General features: G+C 39.5%; 1 protein-coding gene across 10 annotated transcripts in view; it reads left to right on the top strand.

Moving 5' to 3' along the window:
- Positions 1-1,460: 1,460 nt before the first annotated feature.
- The window catches only part of HORMAD2 (HORMA domain containing 2), a 92,020-nt gene continuing 78,780 nt past the window's right edge, over positions 1,461-14,700 (top strand). For 8 of the 10 annotated variants that reach the window (XR_008291598.1, XM_053205880.1, XM_053205879.1 and 5 more), the window contains exons 1-2: positions 1,584-1,721; positions 10,684-10,771. Coding sequence is in view for 9 of the 10 variants with exons in the window: in XM_053205880.1 (XP_053061855.1) it covers positions 10,721-10,771 (51 nt within the window). In the remaining variant the exon portion in view is untranslated. Of the gene's footprint in view, positions 1,722-7,828; positions 7,853-10,683; positions 10,772-14,700 lie in introns of those variants that run through there. The other 2 variants (XM_053205876.1, XM_053205877.1) reach the window with 2 other exon arrangements.

Genomic DNA, 14,700 nt, shown 5'->3' with positions numbered 1-14,700 from the left:
AGGAGAGGTAATAACTGCGTTTGCGAGCACGGTGGAGAGAGATAAACTTTCATTAGCATAGGGAAGAGGGGGAAGGCTCTTTGCATAGCTACCAAAGCTGAGACTTGAGGGCAGATGAGAACGAGAACAGCTACCACGGAGGGACTAGTGGTCCCCCCAGATGGAAGCTGGTAAATACTGATGACGGAAAGGGCTGGAGCAGAGAGACCATCTGCCAGGCTGGAGCTTAAAGAGCAATTACTTCTGGAAAGTTTGGGATTAAATCAGTTGATCTCAACCAAGGGCGATTTTGCATTTGACCACATTTGCAGACATTTTGGGCTATCACAATTCGGCAGGGAGAGGATGAGAAAACCTGCACTTGGGGCACCTGGGTGGCTCAGTCGGTTGAAGCCCAGACTCTTGATTTTGGTTCAGGTCATGTTCTCACGGTCGTGGGGTCCAACCCTGGGTCCAGTTCTGCCCTGAACGGGAAGCCTGCTTGGGATTCTCTCACTCTCTCTCTCTCTCTCTCTCTCTCTCTCTCTCTCTCTGCCCCTCCCCTGCTCGCACATGCTCTTTCTCTCAAAATAAATAAATAAACATTAAAAAAAAAAAAAACCTACGCTAAAGAACAATTTTAGCCCAAATTATGGCTCAGTCATTATGTTATAAACTCATGTTTTTACCAACTGGTATCTTTTTTTCCTTCACTGCAGAAACAAAGTAAAACTAGGTTTCAAGTGACCCCGTGCTTCCTTTACCCATTTTCTAAGAAATCCCATTGCAGAGGTTCAAAGGACTTCACGAACCTTAGAAAAGCTCCACAAGGCACTGAGTATGTCCCTGAACGCGTGAGAAAGGGTCTGAGGAGACCAACACCCGACTGCTTACGGGGATCACCTCGCTGAGGTTTCATTTGCGTAATTACAAATCAACGTTCGAAATAACGCAAAGTTGGGTCTATGCTAGGAAAGAAGTGAGATACCCTCAAGGATGAAAACGTCTGTCTCTAGACCTCTAGCTCCCGCTTCCAGGTTGACAGCCGGCCCCCAAAGCTCTAGATGCTTCTCCCTCATCCCGCTCTGCAGTGGCCTCAGGCCTCTCTGTCCGCCTCACCCCCCCCCCCCCCCGCCGCCGCCGCCAGTCCCGGTCCCAGGCACGCAATAAAAAGCGGTCCTCCGGGCTTTAACCCAGCACCGCCCGCGTCGGCCTCCCCGCCGCCGCCTCACCTGGGCCGGCGGGCGTCTCCTCAGCAAGCCCCGCGGCGGGCTGTTCTCGACGTACCGGCTGCGCCAGCCGAGTGGTCCTGAACGGAAGGCCCCGTCGGGGTTCGCGTGCGGCGCCGCGGGCCAGGCACGGGTCCCTCAGGCCCGGGAGCGCGTGGCCAGCCTTCGGAAGGGCGAGAAGGCGGCAGAAGAGACGCGGCGCCGGCGACCGGGGGGCATGTGGCGGGTAACCCAGAGCGAAGGAGGCCAGGCGCGGACGACGCCGGCGCTGAGGGGGCAGGGATCTCCAGGGGGCCGTTAGCAGCCTCTGGCAGCTTTTTGCATATTCATGAAGCCGAACAAGGCGGGCCGCCCGGGCTTGACTTGGAGAGGTTATGAATTATTCATGAGTAAGTGTCTCTCGCCCCACCCAGAAAGGCGTCGTTGACTATTCATGAGCCCGAAAGGGTTTGGGCTCGAAAAGGCCGTTGGGCATCCTTCTGAGAGACCTGAGAGAGACCTCGAGGAGCTGAGGTGAGGGCTGTGCAGAGCCAAGGTGCCCGGAGAAAGAGCGCGCTTGAGCATTGTTACTTCCGTGTTCTTAGGTTAATTTTTTTTTTCTTTTCCTTTCCTTTTACTTGAGGCTTTAAGTTTGATTTGAAAGTATTTCGCTGAGCCCCGAAGTGCCCTGAGGAGAAGCGGGAAGGCGAAGGGGGTGGGGGGAGGGCTGAGGAAAAAAAAAAAGAGAAGCTTCTAGATAACACCCTCCCCACCCACCCCCGCCGCCCTCAGGGCTCGATTTCGAAAATTTTCGCATATACCAGGAAAAAAAAAAAAAAAAAAAAAGAGTGGCGATAATTGTACTGTGAACACCAAAGTAGCTATTGAATTCAGATTTCGGTGGAAAAGGAGGATTGAGTCTTGGTGAGGAAGCTGCAAGGGTAATCAGCGGCCAGTCAGGAAGGGGCGGGGTGGGGGAGTGCGTTGGGTGTGGAGCTTTGGGGGTGAATTTAGCTAGGCCAGGTTTTCTCCAGACATGGAGGTGTTCTGCCAGAACCAGTTCTTGCCAGAATCATCAGGAGATGACAGAGCTGGGGATGGGTCCGCACGGAATGACCTTGACTCCTTTTCCACCTTAACCGGGACGTGCCGTTTAATCTCCGTGGACTTTAGTTCCCCAAACAGTACAGGGGAGAAAGTGTCTTGAAACGCGAGATTAGCCAGTCACCGACGTGTGTCCGGATGTGCAGAGCATGGGAGGGGGTGTGCAGTACATCATGTACTCGCTGGTGAAAATGAAGATAAAGCTGGGTGCTTGCCCCTAAAGGAATTTTCTTGCTTGCTTGCTTGCTTGCTTTCCTTCTTTCTTTTTCTTAATGTCTATTTTGAGAGAAAGCGAAAGAAAGCGAGTAGGGGAGGGGCAGAGAGAAAAGGAGAGCGAGACTCCCAAGCAGGCTCTGCGCAGTGAGCACAAAGCCCAACGGTTCTCATGACCTGGGCAGAAATGATGAGTCCCTCTCTTAATGAAGTGAACCACCCAGGCACCTGCCCCTATAGGAATTTTTTATTTAATTAGGCTGAGAGTCTAATGTCTCCCTCCATTAGATCATCATCAATCTCTTGCCATGTGAACAGTATTATTTTACATCACTGTAATCCTAGATGATGACTGGCACATTGTGGTCACCCAGTAAATGTTGAATGCATGAATAATTGAAATAGCCTGAAGAAGATATTAAAAAACCAAAATAGCATGTACAAATACCCAGTTAATATAGTGGAAACCATTTATTCTGAGTGAGCTGGGAGAAGAAATTACCAGAGCCAGATGGGATTTATTAAAACGGTGAATGATAATTTGTGGAAGCAAACTCTGTGAAACCTCTGAGTAACTGGGTGACCTTTGACAAACCAAGTTCTTTAAAAAAAAATTTTTTTTTAATGTTTATTTTTGAGAGAGGGAGAATGCAAGTATGTGAGCGAGGGAGGGCAGAGAGACAGAGAGGGAAGGTAGAATCCGAAGCAGGCTCTGCACTGTGGGGCTTGAACTCACCAACCATGAAAGAGATCAAGACCTGAGCTGCAGTTGGACGCTCAACCAACTGAGCCACCCAGGTGCCTCAACAAACCAAGTTCTTTTGTTGAACTTCGTTTTCCTCTTCTCTATTGTCAAAATCCATGACCCATTTTGAATTAATATTTGTATACAGTGTGAAATTTACACCCACCTTACAGTGTGAGGGTTTTCTTTGTTTTGTTCTTTTTTTGGGGGGAGGGGGGGTGTTCAGCCTATGCATGTCCTATTGTTCCAGTACTATTTGTTAAAAAGACTATCTTTCCTCCACTAAATTGACTTTCCTTTTCTTTGAAGTGAAGAGATTGGATTATCTGTAGAGGATGTGTCCTTTCCCTTCCAATTCTATGTTGCTGAGCCCATTTAGGTCAAAATGTACTTCCTTTCAGTAAAGCCATCCTTCCAATCAGGCAAGAAAGATCATCTAGTTGCATTTATTAGAATCCAGCTATTCGATATTACTCATTTGAGAGAAAGGGGATTTGTTGGGAAAAAATGGTTTTGGAAGATTGAGAAAGATGGGTGGGGAGTGTTAGGAAATCAACTATTATTGTCTTTGGGCAAACATAATAAAACTGGTTTTTGCTTCACTCACAATGGCCAAAGAAGGAAAAAAGTGGCTTAGGCTTTAATGCGCTGAACAGTAGCTGGTTAATCTTTATCTGAATCTTGGATTCACACATAAAAGGGTAAAACAGTAAGCAATTGTATCACCATTTTAAATAGGGCAGTTGAGATGTAGGTCAAGAGGTAAGCCTAGCATGAGTCTTTATCTGAGAAAGCACAGAAATCTTTTCTCTTTCTCAAGATCATAATTCTTGTCACAGAGTAGACAAGCATAAAAATGAAAGATATTGATGCCCTGTGAAGTTTCAGATGTTTGTGGGTCAAATATGCAAGCAAATATATAAGTGAAAGACATTTGAAAGTTAGAGTTCTGTTCTTCAAATCCATAGTTATGAAATCTCTCCTAGGTTTTTAGATAATGAGTTAGAACAAGGTGATAAAAAACAATCAGGGTTATTCTCTAAGAGTGCATGATCTGTAGTGTCATACCTCCTGGGGCTGTTAGCTTGTGAGCTTTCAAAATTAAGCAGAGTTTGTACTTGAATAGGAGACTTCCACAAAACACCTGCTCAAAGGGAAAACAACAGTAACAACAGAATAGTTAGAGGTTGAAAAGAGCCTCGCTATTAAAAAAAAAAAATTGGATACATTTTGCCTTCCTAAAGCGAACTCATTCTAGAAAAACAGAAAAAGACACAAAGACACTACTGTATTTAGAAATAAGCAAGCAAGCCCAACAACTAGGAAGGCACTGGTAGTGCATCATTTTATTTATTTACCTGTATTTATTTATTTTGAGAGAGAGAGAGCATGCATGAAATGTGGGGGAGGGGCAGAGGGAAGAGAGAGGGAGAATCTTAAACAGACTCCATGCCCAGAGCGGAGCTTGACGTGGGGCTCCATCTCATGACTATGAGATCATAATCTGAGCTAAAATCAAGAGTCGGGCACTTAACGGATTGAGCCACCTAGCTTCCTGGGTAGTGCGTTATTTTAGGTGGGGTGAAAGCAAAAAGGGATTTTATTTTGGGGAGTCATTGTAGAAAAACCCCTAAATTGTGAGTCAGAGTTTCTTGAGTTTTATTCTCAGTTCTACCACTAAATGTTTGATTGACCCTAAGTCAGTTGACTTCTCTGGACCTTGATTTCCTCATCTAGAAAATTAGATGTTTGGAGTAGATGACATTCAAAGTTCCTTCTACCTATTAATATTAATATTCTGTAATTCTTTTCTAGATGCTTAATTCTTCCTTGTTCTTGTAGTATCTCTCTATTGGTTCAGGAGATACTTTTTGAGCATCTGTTTTGTTTCAATACTGTAATCGTGCTGAGGATTCAAGAATGAAGTAAAGCAGGGGCGCCTGAGTGGCTCAGTCGGTTGAGTGTCCGACTTCAGCTCAGGTAACGATCTCGCAGTTTGTGAGTTCGAGCCCCGCGTGCTCTGTGCTGATGGCTCAGAGCCTGGAGCCTGCTTTGGATTCTGTGTCTCCCTGTCTTTCTGCCCCTCCCATGCTCATTCTCTGTCTCTCTCTGTCTTTCAACAATAAACATTAAAAAAAAATTTTTTTTAAAGAATGAAGTAAAGCAGACACAAAAGGTCACATATTACATGGTTTCATTATATGAAATGTCCAGAATAGGCAAATCCATAGAGATGAAACATGGATTAGTGGTTGCAAGGTGTCGGGGAGGAGAGAGTGGGGAGTGATTGGTAATGGGGACAGAGTTTCTTTTTGGGGAACAAAAATCTTCTAGAATTAATAGCGACAGTTGCAAAACCCTGAATATACCAAGATCCACTAAATTGTACCTTAAAAAAAACTTTGAAAAATAAATGAGCTAGACAGACACAACTTTACTCTCATCGTTAGCTCACAGTAGGGTGGGATGGATACATAAATACGACCATGGTACAGTATATATTACAATGGGCACATAACCCAACTTGCTCGCTGTAGTGAATCAGGAAATATTCCTTGAGAACATTATACTAAACCATGTCCAGGAGATAAGTAAGAATTGAGAATGGAGGAGAATGTTTCAGGCAGAAGGAATATTGCAAAAGCCTGGAAGCTGTAGAGAATATGGTCCTTTAGGGTAATCAAAGTAGATAAGAATAGCTGATTCATAAAAGTGTAAGGGAAAATGGTTAGAGATGTGGCTAAGAAGGCATGAGCCAGATCTTGAAGCCATGGTAAGGAGTTTGGATTTTATCCTGAGCAAAGTGGGAAATCATTGAAAATTTCAGTCTAAGAAGTTACATAATCAAGTTCACAATTTAGAAAGAAAACTTTGGCTACGGTACAAAAAACAGCCTGGAGAAGGGCAGGATCGATGACAGGCAGACTAGACTGGTGGTTGTAGCAGTCCAGACAAAAGATGAGGCTAATCTGATCTAAAGCAGAGATAACAGCATGTATAAAGTGAGTAATGGACATATTTGATAAATGTTAAGGAGACTGGATGTGGAAATGAGAGAGGGAACAGAGTTGAGTCATAGTTTTTAGGCTTGAACAGTTAGGTATTTGATGATGTCATTTACTGAGCTAGGGAACAGAAATAGGTTTTGGGGGGAAAGAGCTGACATTTAAATGTGTTGGGAACATCAAAGTGGAACTGTCTCATAGACTGAGGTATAGATTTCTAACTCCTCAGAGAGACCTGGGCTCCTTATATCCAATCATGTGAATAGATATAGTAATTGAAACAATGGGAATGTGTTTGTTCATCCAGGGAGTGTGTTTAGAAGTAAGAAAAAAAAAAAAAAAAAAAAAGAGCTCCTAGTACAGAACCCTGAACACAAATGTTAAGAAATGGGCGGGGAAAAAAGTCTGAAATACACAATGAGAAGGAACAACTGGAAGGCTGGAAGAAAACTAGGAGTTCAAATACTAACATAAGATTAAAAAAAAATAAACATGCTTTATTACTTATAATGAAATATTTGTCAGTGTTCTAAGTGCCCTATATATAATGACTCATTTAGACCTCCCACAACCCTGTGAAGCTGGTACTATTACTATCCTTGTTTTAAGATGGGGAAACTGAGGCACACAATCTGCCCAAGATGATATGGCAAGTTAATTGCAGACTGAAATTTGATCCTAGATAGTGTGACTCCAGAAGAGTGCGAGTACTTAACCATTATGCTAGGTATGCTCTCTGGACGTACACATCCCCATATAAACATTGTAAGAGCCCTGAGAAGTTGGATTTATTGTCTCTGTTTTACAAAAAAGGAAACTGAGGCCCAGGGTGATTGTGTGATATGGCCAAGTTACAAAGCTACTAGATAGTTGAACAGAATTTGAACCTAGGTTCCTTAACTCCAGAGCTGCTTTCTACTACATTATACTGCTGTTTATTTCTCTCTTCACACGCACACATATGTGTAAATAAATTTTAACTTTACTTATTTTAGAAATGTTAATTCCTCAGGTATTTACCAAATGCTAATAGTAACCAGCTTTGAATCCTTTCTCAAAAACAAGTGCCCTGATTTGTCTCAGAGTTTTCAGTGATAGTATCAGTTTAATCCAGGTTTCTGTACATTCCTATATAGATATAATGTCCTAGCCATTATGTCCTAATTGAATGATGCTTTTTTCAGCACTTGATTCTCTAGAAATGACATCGGAATGTCTTATGATCATAGAAATTTTTTTTTAAGTTTATGTATTTAAGTAATCTCTACACCCAACGCAGGGCTCAAACTCACAATCCCCGAGATTATGCTCTACTGACTGAGTCGGCCAGGCACTCCCATAGATTTTTTTTTTTAATCAATGAAGAAATCTATTTAAAAATTCTTCTCATTATTATTTATTATTTTTTTAATGTTTGTTTATTTATTTATTTATTTATTTATTTATTTATTTATTTATTTAGAGAGGCAAAAAAAGAATCCCAAGCAGGCTCAGCACTGTTAGCACAGAGCCTAATGTGGGGTTCCATCCCATGAACTGTGAGATCATGACCTGAGCTGAAATCAAGAGTTGGAGGCTTAACCAACGGAGCCACCCAGGTGCCCCTATTCTTCTTATGTATTGTCTCTAAGACTAATAACTACCCCAGGAGGGGGTCATTTACATGGCTTAATGGACCAGAACTAGGGCTTAAACTTCTGTAGTTCCTTATTTTGCTCATTTTATTTCTTGAAGTTTTAAGGGAAACAATTGATGTGTTGAGTCAGATTTGAAGGTTATACACAGAAATGAAAGCTATATTTTGAAGTCAACAAAAGACACCTGGCAATGTTTAAGGACTAAAGGACTGTTAGGTGGTTTTCAGTGTCCTACAGGATCTTGTAAAAGAGTGTCCCCTAGTGCTGATCTGAAGAAGTAATTTGAGAGAAATTAAATATTACTTGTTTGTAATCTCTATCACCATCTTGTGGCCGTGTCCTCAAATAATTCTGCCTTTTTTTTGCAAAATCATCCAGAATCTTGCATTGTTCAATACGCAGAAGAAGGTCACAGGCTATCCTGGGTGATCCAGAATGGAATTACTTTAAATAGGTTATTTGGTCAGAACTCCATAACTTGAAAAGCAGCCCCAATACAAATTAAATTAAGATCAGTGGCACCTGGGTGGCTCAGTGGGTTGAGCGTCCGACTTTGGCTCAGGTCATGATCTCACAGCTCGTGAGTTCGAGCCCCACGTCGGGCTCTGTCCTGACAGCTCGGAGCCTAGAGCCTGCTTTGGATTCTGTGTCTCCCTCTCTCTCTGCCCCTAACCCACTCACATTCTGTCTCTGTCTCTCTCAAAAATAAATAAACATTAAAATTTTTTTTAAATAAATAAAGATCTTTGAAAAGAAAACAGGAATTTGCTTCTTTGTTTATGCCAGTGAAGCAATAGAAGTGCAAACCAGATGTATTTCTTTCTCTTTTTTTTTTATAACTTAAAGTCCCTCTGTTTTATTTATTTTTTTTAGTATACTCTACCCCCAATGTGGGGCTCAAACCCATGACTCCAAGATCAAGTCACATGTTCTACCGATTGAGCCAGCCAGGCACCTCAAAACTAGATGTATTTTCAACATTCATTTTTTTATTATATTAAAATATGCATAATATAAAATTCACCACCCCAACCATTCTCAAGTATACAATGCAGTGGCGACTAAGCGCATCATGGCGTTGTGCAAACAACACTGCTGTCCGTCCTAGAAAATTTTCATCAGCCTGAACAGAAACTGTATGCCCTTTAAACATCACATTCCTTCTATCCTTCAGCCCTTTGTAACCTCTATTCTACTTTGTCTCTATGAAGTTGACTACTTTGGGCACCTCTACCTCATGTAAGTGAAATCATGCAATATTTGTCCTTTTGTGTCTGGCTTATTTCACTTAGCATAATGTTTTCAAGGTTCATCCATGTTGTACCATGTATCAGAATTTCATTCCTTTTTAAGACTTGTATATACCATTGTATATACCACATTAAAAAAAAATCCATTCAACTGTTGATGGACATTTGGGTTGTTTCCATCTTTTGGGTATTGTAAATAATACTGCTATGAACATTGGTATACAAGTATTTGACTCTCTGTTTTCAGTTCTTTTGGGTATACCTAGAAGTGGAATTGCTGAATAATATGATAATTCTGTTTAACTTTTTGAGGAACTGCCAAAATGTTTTTTACAGTAGCTGTATGATTCCCACCAGCAATGCACAAGGGTTCCAAGTTTTCCACATCCTCACCAACACTTGCTATTTTCCATTTTTTTTAGAAAAGCCATCCTAATGGGTGTGAAGTGTGAACTTTAACTTTTGAGTTACCTTTGAAAGCCAATTACACATGAAGTTAAATCAAGAAATCTTTTTAAGTTTATTTATCGAGAGAGAGAATGTGCATGTGCATGTACGCGAATGGGAAGGGGCAGAGAAAGAGGAAGAGAGAGGATCCCAAGCAGGCTCCATGCTGCCAGCACAGAGCCCAGTGCGGGGCTCGAATGCATGGAACCACCAGGTCGTGACCTGAGCCAAAATCAAGAGTCGGATGCTTAACTGACTGAGCCGCCCAGGCGCCCCTCAAAAACATTTCTCGAATTGGGGCACCTGGGTGGCTCAATCAATTAAGCATGTCCAGTTCTTGATTTCCACTCAGGTTGTGATCCCAGGGTCATGAGATTGAGCCCTGTGTTGGGCTCTGAGCTGGTCACGGAGTCTACTTAAGATTCCCTCTCTCCCTCTATCACTCGTGCTCTCTCCTTCCCTCTGTTTCTCTAAAAAACAAAAAAGGAAAAAAAAAAGAAGTGTTTTGAACTCCTGCTATATATATTTATATAGCCACACACACAGAACACAGTTGCCCTCTAAGGGAATAAAAAGGATGAGGAAAATATATTCTTGAGCAATGACTGGGTGGCTCAGTCAGTCTGGCTTTGGCTCAGGTCATGATCTCACAGCTAGGCTGGTGACTTCAAGCCCTGCATTGGGCTCTGTGCTGACAGCTGAAAGCCTGGAGCCTCCTTCGGATTCTGTTTCTCCCTCTCTCTCTCTCTCTCCCTCACTCATTCACTCTGTGTCTCTCTCTCTCAAAAATGAATAAACATTAAAAATTTTTAAAAAATATATATTGTTGAATCTTTAGGTAATTTACCATGTATTTTTCTCCTTCAAATGTATTTGGGAACAAGCAAATCAACTTAAATTCTCACTGGGTGGTTGGAAATACTAATCTAGAGATCGTAAGCCAAATTTATAGAAAACTGGTAGTGGAGATAAAAATGGTTATTAAACTAATTTTCCAAAGAATATAGTCAATGCTAATTATATAGTCCTTCTTTTGGAAAAGTCACAAAAAAGGTTATTTTGGCAAAGTCTCTAATTTTTTTTTCACTCCCACAGGTTTGACTTGTTAAAAGAATCTTGATACATTACTACAATGGCCACTGCTCAGCTCTCTCGCTCTATCAAAATTCACAAAGCATCTAAGGTATTTACCAAGAATTAAACGAAAATCAATGACTATTTAGTGAGTTCAGAATCATGACTTTAATCTTCGGTGTTTTTTTAAATAGCAGTTTTATCAGTTAATTGGCACATAATATTCTGGCAGAGTATGTCTACATTTTAACTGCCTAATGGGCTGAGGATGTTCAAGAAATTAGAATAGATTCCTACAAAGTAACTGACTGGGTGCTTGTTTCATGCTCATATGTTTAGATTTTCTAGAGTAAAAGAAATCAGGAACAAAAAAGATGTTTAAAGAGAACAGTTCTCTGTTAGATCCTCATTTCCTGAAGCAATTAGGAAATTTTTGATATGCACCATGATGTAATTTTAAGGACTGAAGAACTCGGAGGCTGGGCCCCTGGGGGAGCATGCCAGAGTCAGGCATCCTTCCCGAGTTCACAAGGGCAGGTCTGTCTTGTCCCATGACATTCATTAATGAATCATTCATTTATTAATTAAGAGCTTGGTATTATATAATACATATTATAAATAAATCTTTATCTCCCAGAAGTTTAGAATCTGGTAAAGGAAATAAGATTTAAAGGAGTCAAGCCAATATAGAAAGCAGTATATACATTATATATGTGAAAAAGAGTAAAACAATACAAATTATAGGAAGTTAGAGATTTTGTATAGACTGGAATAGTTTGTATATTACTCATGAAGGAAACGTGATGTAAGGTAGACTTTGAATAATAAAAAGGATTTGAGTAGAGGAGAGAGAAGAGAACTCTATGAGGAAAACCTACCAACATGCTTTGGCTCAAAATGAGAAATGAACATTTTAGAGAATAATGAAGAACGTATCCTTACTGGAGTGGAGAGACATCATGTTGGGCAGAAAAAGGAAATAAAACCGAATGGGAACTTTGGAAACAAATTAATATGGATCTTAAAAGCCAAGCTAAGGAATTTATGCTTTATTCTTTACTTTTTTTTTAAGTTTTTAAAAAAATTTATTTAATCTCTACACCCAGTGTGGGGCTCAAACTCACAACCTCAGGATCAAGAGTTGCATGCTCCTCCTACTGAGCCAGCCAGGCGCCCATTCTTTATTCTTCAGTCAGGAGAGTGAATAAAATTGGAGTACCTGGGTGGCTCAGTTGGTTAACATCCAACTGTTGATTTTAGCTCAGGTCATGATCTCACAGGTTCGTGGGATTGAGCCCTGTTTTGGCCTCTGGGCTGACAGCAGGGAGCCTGCTTGGGATTCTCTCTCTCCCTCTCTCCCACTCACACTTGCTCTCTCTCCCAAAGTAAATAAATACATATTTATTTAAAAAAGAGAGTGAATAAAATAATTGTTTCAGGAATATTAAGCTGCAGCAAACAAAGGCAAGATTCCAGCTGAAGGAGAATTAGGGCAGAGAGAAAGTAGTCATCTTTCTGGCTTGAATTCAATATACTCACTGGATTCCTGATCTCATTTGGTTTCCTAAGTGTGCTTCCTTCCTGGGGGGAAATGCTGAGCTGGGTATATATATATATATATATATATATATATATATATATATATATATATGAATTACAGTCAGCTTGGGAATTATTTTCTCTCTGTAAATTAACAAATTGATGTTTTAATATAAACAGATCTTTGTAGTTTGGACTGAATGAACTATTTCCAGTAAGTTTTAAGTGACTGTAAGATTTTGTTATTTAATACTTAAAACAACAATAATAACAGTTCTAGAAGCTAACATTTATTCAGCATTTGCCATGTACTGGGCACTGTGCCAAGGGCTTTATATTATTGTTTCAATTAAACCTCACAATAAGGTGGAAACTAAAGCTCAGAGAAGTAAAGTAATTGTCTTAGGTCATGTAACTTGACAGCTGAGCTGTCAAACATTGCGTATGTCATTAGCACACTGTCTTATTAAAATAGCTTGACATAGTGTTTTTTATTATCAAGTCAGTATTTTCATGTATTTGACATTTATGAAAACATCAATGATGACCCTTAAGGTATTAGATCAGTTGAGCTAAGAAAAATAAGAACAGTTGAGCTAAGAAAAATAATCCCTAGGGTATAGAAAAATAACAGAACTTTAGAGGGCTTTTCTAACTATTGATCTTCATTACTGCAAATGGCCTTTTAGATTCTATATTTAAAGTAAATGTCTTTATACTTCCAGGTTATTTAATTTTACAAATGGTTATTACTCAAGTGTTACCTTTAAGTTTTGGCAAGTTTTCAGTAAGGTGCCATATATAGATGCCATGCCAACTATTACCCACTTACTCAAAAAGACCTTAATTTCTGAGGCTCTGTCAGTACAAAAAGCGGTTTTCTGTAAAATTTTACATGCACACACATGCACACCACATACATACCTAATTCCCCTTCAGCTTTAAGTTTTCCTACTTCTGCTATAGCTTAATATTCCTAAAACAATTCTTTTACTCACTTTCCTGATCAAATCCACTGACTTCCCATTGATTGTAAAATAAACCATAAATTCCTTAGCCTGGCTTTTAAGATCCATACTGATTTGTCCCCAAAGTTCCTAGCATACATGCAAGAGTATTATAATTTTATATTATTTTATTTTATTATATATTTTTATTTATTTATTTTATTGTATACTTATTATATGTTATTATTTTATTATATACATTTTAACAACGGAATATAATATAATTTGATAATTCATTGCCAGTGTGCCAAAGAAGAACGAAGTTTATATAGCAAAATCATGACTAGAATGTCTTTTGGATATAGCTATAGAAAAGCTTTTTGTGAGTTCTTCATCATCAAAGGCATATTTGCGGGTAGTACCTGCCTCTAAGTAACAGGATTATTAAAACTTCAACAGATGAAACTGTGTAGTATAGTAAAAAGACCTCTGAATTTGATTAAGATCATCAGAGACTTAACCATCCTGACTTCTAACAGCATGGAAGTAGTTTCACTTACTTTGTATTTTATATCGATGAAGTCATACAGTAGCGCTCATTTGTATGTGATCTCTTTTGCTCAGATTTGTCTGTGAGAGTTATCATATTGTTAAATATGTTATTAAATTGTTAAATATATTTGGAGATTGTTAAATATAGTTGTAGATCATTCATTCTCATTTCCGTATATTATTCCATTACAGGAATATATGACAATTTGTTCATCCATTCTTTTGTTGATGGGCATTTGGGTAGTTTTCATTTTGGGTCTATTACAAATAATGCCATTATGAACATTCTTTTGGTGAGCATAGGTATGCGTATCTGCCAGGTGTATATCTATGAGTGAAATATAGGTCATAGAACATGTGTATCTTTAGCTTTAGTAGATACCACTGAGCAAATTTTCCAAAGAGGTTGTACCCATTTATGCTCCTATAACCAGTGTTTCAAAGTTTTGATTGATTTATATCCTTGTCAACATTTGGTATTTTCTGATTTTTAAAAACTTTAGCCATTTTGGTAGGTAGTGTAGTGTTATCTAATTGTGGTTTTAATGTGCATTTCCCTCATGAAGTTTGAGTGCTGTTTGTTGGCCATTTGGATATCCTGTTTTATGAAGTGTCTTATCAAGTCTTTTGTCCATTTTTCTTTTTGGTTGTCTGTCTTTTCCTTAGTGAATTTTAGGAGTTCTTCCTATATCCTGGATATGGGTCCTTTGCAGATATATGTATTGAGAATATCTTCTCCCATGTTCTCTTTGAACAGAAGTTCTTAAGTTTGATATAGTCTAATTCATCAATATTTAGAAAATACTTTAAAAATAAAATGTATTGACAAATGCCAGCTGGAGTTCATGAGACATATTTTGTGCTTGGATTAAATAAGAGCAAAAAACAGTCTCAGACTAATTAATTGTTACAAAAATGATCAAATTTTCATTTTTATTTTTATACATGTACACAGTAAATACTGAATATGACAAACATGTTGAAGTGATAACTCAAGATG

This window comes from Acinonyx jubatus, chromosome D3 (assembly GCF_027475565.1).
Source record: "Acinonyx jubatus isolate Ajub_Pintada_27869175 chromosome D3, VMU_Ajub_asm_v1.0, whole genome shotgun sequence".
Taxonomy (NCBI): domain Eukaryota; kingdom Metazoa; phylum Chordata; class Mammalia; order Carnivora; family Felidae; genus Acinonyx; species Acinonyx jubatus.
This window is presented reverse-complemented; position numbering and strand designations above follow the sequence as displayed.